This window comes from Vulpes vulpes, chromosome 2 (genome assembly GCF_048418805.1).
Source record: "Vulpes vulpes isolate BD-2025 chromosome 2, VulVul3, whole genome shotgun sequence".
Classification (NCBI taxonomy): Eukaryota; Metazoa; Chordata; class Mammalia; order Carnivora; family Canidae; genus Vulpes; species Vulpes vulpes.
In genome coordinates, this window is record NC_132781.1 from 105,849,956 (window position 1) to 105,864,401 (window position 14,446).

General features: G+C 39.7%; 1 protein-coding gene across 2 annotated transcripts in view; it reads left to right on the forward strand.

Annotated features, from left to right (window-relative positions):
• The window catches only part of ITGA8 (integrin subunit alpha 8), a 168,266-nt gene that overhangs the window by 57,761 nt on the left and 96,059 nt on the right, over nt 1-14,446 (forward strand). Inside the window, exons 12-13 of one of the 2 annotated variants that reach the window (XM_072749443.1) lie at nt 472-677; nt 5,633-5,824. In XM_072749443.1, the coding sequence (XP_072605544.1) occupies nt 472-677; nt 5,633-5,824 (398 nt within the window). The remainder of the gene's footprint in view (nt 1-471; nt 678-5,632; nt 5,825-14,446) is intronic. The other variant, XM_072749444.1, reaches the window with a different exon arrangement.

Below are 14,446 nucleotides of genomic sequence, written 5' to 3' on the forward strand. Positions count from 1 at the left end.
TAGGTTGTATTTTTTTTAGAGTGGTTTGAGTTTATGGAAAACTTGAACAGGAATTACAGAGAGTTCATAAATTTTCCCTCTCCCCTGCACTCTCAGTCTCTACTGTTAGTACCATCTTGCCTCCGTGTGGTGCGTTTGTTACAATTGATCAGCCCATATTGATACATTGTTAACTGAAGTGCCCGGCTTATATTAGGGTTCACTCTTTGTGTTATACACTCTGTGGGTTTTTCCAAATACATAATGTCGGGTATCTACCTACCATATCATGCAGAATATTTCCAGTCTTACAACATTCTATCACATTTTTGTGACATAGTGAAGCAATGAAAGAAGTACGGTGATTGTAAAATGTGCCCTGAGAAAGGAAAAAATTACCACTGGAAATACACTAATCCAATTAATTAAAAGTGTACCCCAAAAGAATCGCATGTCTCTCAGTGCTCTGACCTCCCTCTTTGTTCCCTACAGAATGGATGACGTATTGATTGGGGCACCTCTCTTTATGGAACGTGAATTTGAGAGCAGCCCTCGGGAAGTAGGGCAAGTTTATCTGTATTTGCAAGAGAACACACTTGTCTTCAGGGACCCACAGATCCTGGCCGGCACTGAGGTCTTCGGGAGATTCGGTAGTGCCGTGGCTCACTTAGGAGACCTGAACCAAGATGGATACAATGGTAATTGATACCAATACATGGAAATAGTTTATTTGTCATAATTCATGTTTTTCTCTATAGAAAGAAACAATGACATCTTTTCTTTAAAGACCTTATTTATCTATTCATGAGAGAGACAGAGAAAGGGGGGGTGCAGAGAAACAGGCAGAGGGAGAAGCAGAGGGAGAAGCAGGCTCCACACAGAGAGCCCGATGTGGGACTTGATCCTGGGACTCCAGAACCACGCCCTGGGCGGAAGGCAGTGCTAAACTGCTGAGCCACCCAGGGATTCCCAAAACAATGACATCTTAAAGTATTTGCAGTGGTGTGTGTGGTATAACTACCATTACTGGCTTTTAATAAATTAGCAAAAACCTCAAGGCAGTTTAAAGTTTACATATGGTGTCATATAACAGCTCCAAATAAAGGCAGCAATTTGTTTTTATTTTTATTCTTTATTTTTTTAAGATTTTATTTATTTATTCATGAAAGACATGGGGAGAGAGAGAGAGGCAGAGACACAAGCAGAGGGAGAAGTAGGCTCCATGCAGGAAGCCCGACATGGGACTCGATCCCGGGGCTCCAGGATCATGCCCCAGGCTGAAGGTGGCACTAAACCACTGAGCCACCGGGGCTGCTCAGCAATTTGTTTTTAAATTGATATCTTGATTTAGTGGCTCAAAGAAAACAAGAGAGCCTTCTGTGTGTACAGAGTCAAGACAAATAAATACATGTTAACATATGGACAAGTATAGTGCCTTATGATTAACCCACATGGACTATGTATAGGTTATGCTGAATTTTTAAAAAATTTATTTAAATTCAATTTGCCAACATATAGTATAACACCCAGCGCTTATTTCATCACCTGCCGTCCTTAGTGCCCTTTCAACTGGGGTCCCAGTTACCCCATCCCCACACCCACATCCCCTTCTGCAACCCCTTGTTTGTTTCCCAGGGTTAGGAGTCTCTCATGATTTGTCTTCATCTCTAATTTTTCCCCACTCAGTTCCCCTCCTTTCCCTTATGGTCCCTTTCACTATTGCTTATACTCCACATATGAGTGAAACCATATGATGATTGTTCTTCTTCAGCTGACTTATTTCACTCAGCATCATCCCCTCCAGTTCCATCCACATCAAAGCGAGTTGTAGGTATTCAGCCTTCCTGATGGCTGAGTAATATTCCAGATATATACCACCTCTTCTTTATCCATTCATCTGTCAAAGGACATCATGACTCCTTCCACAGTTTGGCTATTGTGGACATTGCTGCTGTGAACATTGGGGTGCAGGGGTCCCATCGTTTCACTACATCTGTATCTTTAGGGTAAACACCCAGTAGTGCAATTGCTGGGTCATAGGGTAGCTCTATTTTTAACTTTTTGAAGAAACTCCACAATGTTTTCCAGAGTCACTGCACAAGCTTATGTTCCCACCAATAGAGCAAAGGAGGAACCCTTTCTCCAGATCATCTCCAACATCTGTTGTTTCCTGTCTTGTTAATTTTAGCCATTTGTCACCAGTGTAAAGTGGTATCTCATTGTGATTTTGATTTGTATTTCCCTGATGACAAGTGATGTGGAGCATTTATTCGTGTGCTTATTCACCACGTGTAGGTCTTCCTTGGAGAAATGTCAGCTCATGTCTTCTGTCCATTTCATGATCGGATTGTTTGTTTCTTGGGTGTTGAGTTTGATAAGTTCTTTATAGATCTTGGATACTAGCCCTTTATCCAGTATGTCATTTGCAAATATCTTCTCCCGTTCTGTAGGTTGTCTTTTAGTTTTGTTGATTGTTCCCTTCGCTATGCAGAAGCTTTTCATATTGATGAAGTCCCAGTAGTTTATTTTTGCTTTTGTTTCCTTTGCCTTCATAGATGTGTCTTGCAAGAAATTGGTTATGCCGAATTTTAATTGGTCTGTAAAACTTGAGCTTAAAGGCAACTTCACTGTTTGCAGTAAAGTAGCATTAAATTCTTAGTTTAGGATTATGATTCTTTAAGCTAGGAATTTATGAATGTCTTGCAGGTATGCTCTCCTTAGAAAAACATGCATGCAAGCTCACATCAAATTTTGCATACATTTTTAGGACCTTTATATATATATATTTATTTATTTATTTATAAGAGAATGAGAGAGAGAGACAGGCAAAGAGAGAGAAAGAGAGACAGGCAGAGGAAGAACCAGACTCCCTGCGGGGAAGTCCAATGTGGGACTCAATCTCAGGACCCTGGAATCAAATTCTGTGTCAAAGGCAGATGCTCAACCACTGAGCCACCTAAGCATCCCTTTCAGGACCTTTAAGTTAAGAAGCAAGGCAAGTGAGTTTCTTAAAGTTCAAGGGAGTAAAAGGAATTTGCTTCAACAAAATAGCCTAGGGAGTGTTTGCATCGGATCAGTATTCATTAGTACCTTTGGCAAGGGGTATTGTACTTTTATGTTTTCTTTGAATAAAAGACATCTCAGAAATGTTTGGTTAGTAATTTTTAAAGTGCCGTAAAACATAAATGTATATTAAAAGCTCATGGTTCCAGGAAAAGAATAAAAAAAAGAGACAAGTTCATCTTTCACTGATGATGCTGCTTTCAAAAACTGCCATGTGAGCATCAAGTGAAATAATGCTAAGTTATCTAGCAAGTCATCTTTTCCACCATATTTTCCTCTATTTGTCTTTTTTTTCTCAAACCCTTCATTATATTTTTGGAAGCTAAGAGAGAACATTTTTAATGACATAAAGAGGTTCTGCCTTTCTGAGCATTGGTGTCCTTGAGTATAAAATGGGCAAAATAATGCCAAGCTGGGATCAAGCTCAGGACAGATGTGGGCTGACAGAGAAGGTGGAGGAGGGGCCCCCTTTGTCACTTGATACTATCTTTAATTTCCACAATGATCTGAGATTTGAGATGATTTATTTTTATCTGTCAAATGAAATGAATATGATCCTCATTATGTAGTCAAAATCAATTCATGATTGGGGCGCCTGTGTGGCTCAGTCAGTTAAGCATCTGCCTTCTGCTCAGGTCATGATCCCAGGGTCCTGGGATTGAGTCCTACATCGGTGCCCTGCTCAGTGGGGAGTCTGCTTCTCCCTCTCCTTCTGCCCCTCCCCCTGCTTGTGCTCTCTCACTCTCTCTGTCAAATAAATAAAATCTTTTTTAAAAAATCCAATCATGAAATGGGCAAAAGACATAAACAGACATTTCACAGAGGAAACATACACATGGCCAACAAGCACATGAGAAAATGCTCCACATCACTTGCCATCAGGGAAATACAAATCAAAACCACAATGAGATACCACCTCACACCAGTGAGAACAGGGAAAATTAACAAGACTGGAAACAACAAATGTTGGAGAGGATGTGGAGAAAGGGGAACACTCTTGGACTGTTAGTGGGAATGTGAACTGGTACAGCCACTCTGGAAAACTGTGTGGAGGTTCCTTAAAGAGTAAAAAAGAGAACTCCCTATGACCCTGCAATTGCACTGCTGGGGATTTACCCCAAAGATACAGATGCAGTGAAAAACTGAGACACCTGCACACCAATGTTTATAGCAGCAATGTCCACAATAGCCAATCTGTGGAAGGAGCCTTGATGTCCATCGAAAGATGAATGGATAAAGAAGATGTGGTCTATGTATACAATGGAATATTCCTCAACCATTAGAAACGACAAATACCCGCCATTTGCTTCAACGTGGATGGAACTGGAGTGTATGATGCTGAGTGAAGTAAGTCAATCAGAGAAGGACAAACATTATATGGTCTCGTTCATTTGGGGAATATAAAAAATAGTGAAAAAGATTATAGGGGAAAGGAGAGAAAATGAGTGGGAAATATCAGTGAGGGAGACAGAACATGAGACACTCCTAACTCTGGGAAATGAACAAGGGATAGTGGAAAGGGAGGTGGGCAGGGGATGGGGTGACTGGGTGTTAGACACTGAGGGGGGCACTTGACGGGATGAACACAGGGTGTTATACTGTATGTTGGCAAATCAAACTCCAATAAAAAATCATACAAAAAATTTCAATTCATGATTTATTTAGTCTTAGCACACTTACTTAGGAGCAAAGAGAAATAAATGACAAAATGAGGACACATAACTATCAACCACTGGGGTGAGTGGTTATGTTACTCTGTCATTGGTGCTCTTTTTTATGTAGAACCAAGTCTTTGTGTCTGTTGTTTAGAACAATCCTGATGAACACGAGGTGTGAAAGCTCATTTTCCTTGAGTGCTATATTTAAGTGAGGGTCATGTGACAGGGTTCTTTCTAGGTTCCTCAATGTCCTCCATTGTACAGTGTGTCCTGCCTACCTCATGGGACAAGGTCACCATGACATCGTATAATCTTTGTTCAAGAGATGATTTCTTTTAATAAGAAACTTGTAAGTACTTTGCAGAGATGCCTCCCCTGTTCTACCCAGTCTGGTGGTGTGAGCTGGCTCTCCTTGTTGCTCAGTGAGTTCCCGGTATAGACCACCCTTTGCCTGCTCCTCCAATGGACCAAGCTCTTTCCACCTTTGGACCATGGCACACCAGATCCTTCAGCCTGGAGTGCTCTTCCCTCTGATTTCACACAGTTGGTTTCATCTCGTCCCCAGATTTCAATGTCAACATGAGCCTTAGCAACACCGAATCTAGAAATAACAACCATTCTCCACTATGTTAATATTTTTGATTCTTCTACATAGAATGTGTAGCTCTCCATCTTTTCTTGATTCTTTCTTTATTCAAATTGTGGACTACCTGTACTGGAATATAAACTTTCTAAAAACAGCAGTCTCTCAGTAAATATTTGCTCGATGGATCAAAGACAACCAATAATTTATTGTTGCTACAGTATTATGAAATTTTCACAGAAAACTTAATGCGCCCTTTGGATTCTAGGACATTGCTCTTTGCACTTATTTCTACCTCTGAAACCTTCTTCTTTACTTAAAAAATATGTTCACATGTCCCTGTTTGCAGACATTGCCATTGGTGCGCCCTTCGCAGGCAAGGATCAAAGAGGCCAAGTGCTCATTTACAACGGGAACAAAGATGGCTTAAACAGGAAGCCTTCCCAAATTCTGCAGGGAATGTGGGCCTCTCAGACCATCCCTTCGGGCTTCGGTTTTACCCTAAGAGGAGACTCAGACATAGACAGGAATGATTACCCAGGTAAGAGTTTCTTTCCTTTCCTGCAAGGGAGCCCACTTTCTAGATAGAAGCCCATTCTCAGGACAGCGCCTTGTGTGTACGCAGTTCTTTTTTAACCATGAAGGCCAAGTGGATGGCACAGGGCTTTTATGCATGGCTCCTGAATGACTTTCACGAGAATATGAAGGAAGACAAAATAAACACAGCTTTTCCCAAAGACAAGATGGCTTTTGAAAAACCACACTGGGCCTACAACTTGTCAACTTTGCAACCAAAGTTGTTATTCAAAACCCCTCAGTGGGCTGTTCTCCATTGATAAAGACAGCTTGCCTCAGAGCCAGCTTGAGCAATTTATTTTAAACCTGTAGTTTTCTCTCCATCTCTTAGTTCCGAGTAATTAACTCATGAACTTCAAATTTTCTGTCATAGAGCTCTTATGTTTTTGGAGCATGAGTATTTCACCATACTTTGGGGTTTTTTCAAAATAGATCGAATATTTTAAGTGAAGCCAAAGGAACTGGTTTATAATAAAGGTTGTAAGCTCTTCTTGATTACTTACTTCATGTTGAGGTCTCATGGAAATTATACAGCACAGCGGGATAATTCATGTTCTTTGTGTGCCATCGGAAAACACAATTTGTCTTCAAGGATTGTTTCAGTAATCCCAGGATTTTTAGCAGAAGACATTGGACTTCTTGATCCTATGGTTCAATCATCACTTTTATGTTAGTTATTTTAAGATGGTTTCAATAAATACTTAGAAATCACTAATAGTTAACTGACAGCTTTAACTACTTATTAAAACCTTGTCTCTTTCCACCCTCTTGTCTTAATTGGGTATTTTCCATATGTAGAGCTTTTTCTGGTTTGGGGCAACATTCCAATAAACTGCCAAAATACACATCACTAATTTCATCCTTCCACTTCTCTTCCCCTCTGGGATTAAGCAAAAAGGATACAGCAATGTATTCTCATAAATTTGCCAGAAATCTCTCATGACACTAACATAGATACTGTAGTGTGCTCAAAGCAGATATAGTATTATATTATATACAAATATATCCTGTCTTCCACATTTTTAAAAACGTCTAGTTAAATTTATTTTCTTAGGTTAATTATACTAATCCAATCAATGAGGTTAGTGGGGATTATTTTACTGGGGGGAGGGGGTGTCATTCATAATATACTCTATTTTAAATAATCCTCCCTGTGATTTCTTCCTAAAATACATCAGGATGATTCATGAAATTTAACTCATGGGTTGCAACTTTAGAGAAATAGTTATTTTGGAAAGTTATTGCCATTCATTATGCCTATCATAGTCTCACCTTTGTACCAGGAACTTGATAGACAGAATGGCTGGACCTTCCACAAGGTAAAGGAAATAAGGGATGTATCAATCACATAGACAGTTCATCAACTTCTTTTGAAGTCTCTGAGACAAAAGCCAAGAAGGAGAGAAACATGAAACAACTTTTCTCTCAAGGAATATTCCTTCCTGGGGGTGGGCAGAGGGTTGTAGTGGTGGGGGAGCAGGAGTAGGACAGGGAAGAAAGAAGTTAAAGTAGGTAAATGGTAATTAGTTGCCTCTTAATGATGTCTTCTTTTTTTAAGATCTTATCTATTTATTTATTCAGGAAGGACATAGAGAAAGAGGCAGAGACATAGGCAGAGGGTGAAGCAGGCTCCTGGTGTGGAGCCTGATGTAGGACTCAATCCCAGAACCTGGGATCACAGCCTGAGCCAAAGGCAGACACTCGACCACTGAGCCACCCAGGTGCCCTTATTTTAAAAGATGTCTTCTTTTATCCCTTCTTAACAATCAGAAAAAGTCATTTGAGGCCATTTGTTAACTTTATCTACTGAGGCTGATTTAATTTATACTAACTAATGAAGTTAATGCAGTCTATTCATCTGTCTGTAAAGTAAATGTTCTTTACTAAGGCAAAACCATTAATGCCACTAGTTGAATTCTTATCCCTCAAGATGGTCTTGAGGCACTCAGAGTTCGCCTGTACATCTTAGAAGACTTGGGTTCTGGTTCCAGTTCTGCCTGTCAAGTGAAAATATAGATGTCTGCTGATTCATGATCCTGTAACATTTTCTTTGATCCTCATCTTTTTGCAAAAGAATGTCACTCCTCTAAGGAAAGCACTTGATGGGATGAGCACTGGGTGTTTTACTATATGTTGGTGAATTGAATTCAAATAAAAAAAATTTTTTTTAAATGCCACTCAAAGAAACCTCTTTATGAGTATTGACATCAAGTCCCCAAGGATCTACGCAGAGGAAAACCACTATCAGACAGGCAACTACATTCTTTTCAATAGTAGAGTGGATTTGAAATTCACAGGCAAAATTCAGGAATGGGACCTGTAACTTTCCTCATTATTCTATTAAGAAATTCCATGTGGCTTGTCCGAAGCCTCTATTTCTATTAAGAGGAAAAACTTAATCTCACAGTTGCTTCCAGATCCAGACTTAATCTCAGTTGTGTAAACATTCATTTCAATTCAGGACTTTCTCCTTCCTCCCTCTGTGGCCACTCTTTCAAGGAACAGAGTAGCAAAGGACATGCCTGTTGTCCAGGGATTGAGAAAGGGGCATCCACCTCCAAGGCATCACCCGTTTTTACTAGCTCCTGTCTGAAGGGTAACTCAGCCTCTCCTGGTCTTTGATGTGTCACTCGAGCTTCCATGGTTAATCTTGTGGCCTGTAGTAGCCACTGCTCAAAAGTTCCATGTGTCCTGGCCTCATCCTATTTTGGCATCTTCTGGTCCACTCTCAGCATGGGCTTCTATGCCACAGTTGGGACTCAGATACTTTCGGGTTGGGTTTTCAGGCTTCTGAAATTGTTTATCCCCCTAGATTATTCCTTTAGCTATTGCTAATTTTGTACCAAGACATCTTATTGCTTTAGCTTAATAGGGTTGCAGTTTTCTAATGTTTTGCCTGGGAAATAGCAGTCTTCTCCCCGCCTACAATCCCCCTGCAAAGTTTACTGGGCAGAATGCTTTCCAAACTCTACAGTTCATTTTTAAAAACTCTATGTCCTAGGCTCTCATGGTCTGTCTTGTGATTTGCCCAAACCAGACCTTTTTGAAACTTAAAAAGAATCACAGTTTGCTTTCATTCTGGGGTCCTGCTCTTCCAAAGCAAAGTTACTCTGCTTTTAGATTATTGTGCCTTCTATGAGTTTCACAATCTATTTCACAGGTTAACTTTCTTCTAGTGTGTATCTAGTCATCCCCGTAAGCAGAGTTCGCAAAGTTGGCTGCACATTGAGATCATCAGTGGACTTTTAATCCATCTGCTCAAGTCATACTCTAAACTCAGAATCAGACTCTCCAAAGTCAGAATCTCTGGGTGGGGGGGGAGGGGTAGAGCTCAAACCAGAGTAACATAGTTAAGTAACCTGGATGATTCCAGTGTACAAGCCAGCTGGGAGCTAATGATCTAGAACTAGGTTCCCCCTTTAATGAACATCAAATCAACTGGGCATCTTGTTAGAGCCCAGATCCTGACTCAGTAGGTCAAGGGAGTGGGAAGATTCATTCTTTCCAGCGAGTTCCCAAGTTTTTTCCCTGCTGCTGGGCTCTGCATCAGACCCTGAGTGGCAAATTCTGAAGCACTGTGCATGCTGGTCACCCATTGAGTCTCTTAATACAGGTTGAATGCACGGCACCCCTTCAGATAATTTGGCTTATGGAGTCTGAGATGGAGTTCTGGGATTTATGCTCCTACCCAGGTCCCTACTTTGAGAAACACAGCTCTAGAGTCTTTGTGCTTGCTTTCCATGCCTACACTAGTCAGATGTACAGGGTTCTCTTTTGGCAGACACCTGTTAGCTAGGCTCTGGCATTTCATTTATTCTTTACAAGTTTGTCCAACCAGCCCGAGGGGCTCTTCTCCAGGTTTCCTCTGTGTGGTTACTGCCATGGGGATGTTTGGGCATAATACATGCTCTGGCCTCATCTGGAGAAATTAAGGAAGGCTCATTGAAAATATTTAATTTTTCATGCACTGCTCTACATTTCCTGGAAGTTATCTGTGCATTGAAAATGATGCCTCGCTGACTTGCATTTAAAATATATTATCGCATTTGTTAGGAATTAACCCACCTTAACCTGACTTAAGCCATAAAGGGAGAGATTTATATTAAAGGTATAGGAATAAAATAAATAAATAAATAAAGGTATAGGAATATCTCAAGGAAACCTAATGACAGGAATCTGTCAGGCCTCTGGAAGGGACAAGCTGGTCAGGTTAGGACTTCCTCTCTCTTACTCTCATCTCTGCTTTTCTTTCCACGCCTGCTCCCCCCCCCCCCCCACCATTTCTCTCAGTGGTGTCTCAGCTCCAGAGTTCACATATTACAGGTTTCCTCAGTCAAAGAGCCTGTCTACAATTTATCTCAGTCCCAAATCCTAGGGAAAGGAATCTTATAGGCTCTGAGGCAAAGGGTGACATTTTCCAAGGTAGGAGGTGACTTGTGGATTATGCAGGTATCCCAGTAAATATCCACTATAATGCCCCTGCAAAACAAAATAAAACAAAATGGCCCTAGGAAAGAATTGTAGCAAGAAGTGAAGAAAAATAATTGAAAAGAAAAATATTTTGTCCTAAAAATTAAAATAACAACAATAATTAAATTGTTCATTGATATTTTTATGCTTGTTCCTTTCACTTCAAGGTCCAAAAGAAAAATAAATAAGACATTCCTTGATTCAGTCGAAAAATACATATTAGAATTTACTCTGTATTAGAAATTGTGCTGGAGGAATGGTGGCAAGGCATACACAGTCACCACCTTCCCAGAGTTGACATTCCAGGTGAGAAGGACAGCTGAATAATTACAACAAAGTCTGAGCATTGTAATACTGAAGTCTTTAAATGCAAAACTTTTTTTGGAGTATGATAACATCTGAAAAAATTCAAGCATTGTTGATGAACATTATGCTTATGAATTTTAAAAGCATATCGTGAGAAAAATACTGTTGGCCTTTGGGAATTTTGTAAGTATTTGGTCTTAATTAAATGAATCAGCTGAGGAAAATAGATAAGCTCTGGAGCTTCTTCTATAAGCACCTCCATTTCTCCTGACAAATTTCCCCAAGGCAAGCTAATATTCTGATCAGGGCTACAAGTTATGTACCGGTTGTGCCCAGCCGAAGGGCAAGTGAGGACAGATTCATACACCAAGAGGTTTCCTCCACACAGGATGGGGCAAGGCCACCTTTTAAAATTCATACACAGGCATCTAGCCCTGTTCCAGGTCCTCCATTTGAAATAGATCGGAAACAAAATCCCCCAAGTCTCCACTTTAACTACTTGGTCACCTGCAGAATTTATAGAAAGATAAATGTACAAGTGAACAGGAGTCTGAAATTCTGCACTGAATTCAGTCAAACCCCTTGGAAAACACTTGAAAAACTGTGTTTACCCAAAGAGATGGGGTTACTTTTCCCATTCCTGAAGTGTACACTTTCACCTCATTTTAGGCACCAGCTATATCTGCAAGCAGAGCTGGGCTGGCTTCCCCTGGTCTGTGGCCTGCCATCTACCCTCTCCTGGGCACACTGCTATGAAACCTACCTATGTTAATGGCGGGGTGCACATGTTGCCCCATTGGCCAGATAGCAGCAAGTATTCTTAACATGTTTTTGAAAAAAGCCAGCTGCCTTTTGCAGGAAGAAAGAATAAGGTTGATTTGATGTTTGATGTATATTTATTGTGAATTACAGCTGTTTCATCTCCCAGACTGACTAGAAATCAGGTCACCTAGTACCTGAAATAATCAAAAGCACAGACATGTAAAAGGTGGTTTGATTTACATTTACTTTTTGTCACACGACCTCTTCTGCAAGTTACAGATGTTCTGTATTTGAGCAGGACCAGACACTTAGTTTCCATGTCTTAGGGAAAAAAAATGCTACCAAAAAGCAGACATGGGACCAATTATATTGCTAACATTATTGCAATTAGAGCAATTATTACTACTATGCCATCTACTGCACAGAAGAGAAATACAGTTCATATCCACTAGAATATTATTTTTTAATATTTCTCATGCACACATACATATACTCACATTTATATGAGTATTTGTGTGTATGTGTATTTTTTTGTGTAGGTATGTGTACTCCAAGATGGTTTACAGAGTAAGGCAGATGACACTCTACTTTCTTTTTGGGAAACATCAAACCAGTGTTAAGAATAACCTATTAAAGTTAGCAGTGTGCTAACAAGGGAAGGGAAATCAGACCACCCAGGTTAGGATCCCCATCCATCACTGATAGGCTGTGTGGCAATGGACAAATTACTCAATTTCTCTGAGCTTCCACTTCCTTATCTGATATTATGGGCCTAACAATATTTCCTTCACTAGGTTGTGTGTGTTTGCACTTTCTAAGATGGGAAAAGATTTTTGCAAAATGTTGTAAAATGGCTTAGAAAAAAAGGAAATCCACTTGATTGACATAAACAGAATCAAAGCTACTTTACTTCACAGACATATTTGGGCCACATAAAATGTTGAAAAGGTGCATTCTTGGATTCTGGAGATGGAAAAAATGAGTTTCAAACTGGACTCCACTATTTCCTAGCTGTATAAGCATAAGATAATTTCCTAATCTCTCTGAACTTCAGTTTCCTTATCTGTAAAATTAGAGTATGTTGGTAAAAGAGACAAAATAGCATTTTTTATGTAATATGAAATGAAATGATGGGTTTAAGTTAAAATGGAATTACATAGAATATAGTTTAATAAATGGCAGCTTTCCAATCAAATCTTAAAACAAGACTATATTTTGGAGGTATTCTTTTCTTATGCACACTAGTTGACATTATTTTCTTTTGCTTATTTAATTTCTATGGCCCCCAATCTTAATTTACAATACCATATTTGCTTCCCTTGCCCCAGATGAGCACTGAAACTGAGACGGTTAGTTTGAGAAGCACTCGTAAAATTCCCATTGCTGGACCCTCACTAGAAGCTTCCAATATCAGGAGGTTACTGCCCTGCTATGGTGCAGTTCCACTACTCACTCCATCTGACCTCCCACCCCTAAGTGGGAGACGAGGCATAAGGGACTTCTCCTATTACTCACTACTGTGATTTACTAGGTGCCAAGAATGGAAAATGCTCTTCCTTCTTAAGCTCTAAGGCAGTTGAGGGCATTTATTTTCATACATATTGGACCTGAACTAGGTGATAACGATGGCAACTGAAAGGAAGGAAATAATGTAAATGAACAATTGTCAAGACTTAGTAATGGCTGGCCATGATGGAAAGTAAAGGAGTAAAGTTAAGAGTAAGGAATAAGGAAGAGATGTTAAGGATGACTCTAGAATTTTGATCCAGTGTACCAAAGAAAAGTATGGCAAAATGGACAGACATAAGGAGATTTAGTTATAGAAATATAAAGATTCTACTATAGAAATAATATTTAGAATAATTTTCTTAATATCTACTTTCACCACTCAGTATTTGTTTAGATTTCTTACAGTTCATATTCTCATCGGTACATATACATAAATAGGAGTCATTAGTATATTCATTTCTGGCACCAAAATCCTTTTTCCTATTTAAAATATGGATGTATTCAGGTTTCTGTGTTGGTGCTGATTGGAAAATGAGGGTTGGCCAGAGGAGTATCTTGTATACATTAATTGAGTGAAAGCATTTCAGAGAAGAAACAGCTGTGATGGTCAGAAATTCCTAAAAATTCAATGATCTAGCCTAATCCTGTTAAACATGATTGTATAACAAGACCATCTGCTAAATGCATAGCCCAGACACTGGAGGGTGGAGGAGGGGAAGTGCAGGTTTTGTTTCACAGAAATCTTGCAGGCAATAAAAACTGGGGGAAGACATGGGCTGAATGCCAAGACGATCATTGTCTTGTTCAGGCCCGTAATGTCTGATGATTATACCATGAAGCCATCTCAGACAATTATACCAAATGGAAAAAAAATGACCCATTATCTGTTTTAAGGAGTGCTCTGTGTGTGTGTGTGTGTGTGTGTGTGTGTGTTAGCAAACACCCGAGCAAGAAAGAACCTACACATAAGAAGAAATAAAAGGATGGCTTTAGCCAAGGGAATAATGCATAATCAAACTTTGAGCTCCTTGAAATTGATTTGAAGTTTAGTTGAACTAAATTCAAATCTTATAGTCAAAGTTTATTTCTACTTCTCAAACTGCTACTCAAGTTATCCTGTAAAGTAAATTATATTCCTTATTGAGCAAGATTTTCATAATTTCGTATAAACACATTAGAAATTTTAGTATACAATCTAACTTGTAAAAATATTTTATGAATTAGTTTAAATGGAATTAATTAAGTCAACTGACAGAGTTCCTGGACTTGAATCTAACAGTGTCATATAGTGGAAGTAAAAGTGAATGGAGAGGGGATCCCTGGGTGGTGCAGCGGTTTAGCACCTGCCTTTGGCCTAGGGCACGATCCTGGAGACCTGGGATCGAATCCCATGTCAGGCTCCCGGTGCATGGAGCCTGCTTCTCCCTCTGCCTGTGTCTCTGCCTCTCTCTCTCTCTCTGTGTGACTATCATTAAAAAAAAAAGAAAAAAAAAAGTGAATGGAGAGATAAAACCCGTGAATTCTAGAACCAGCTCTCCCA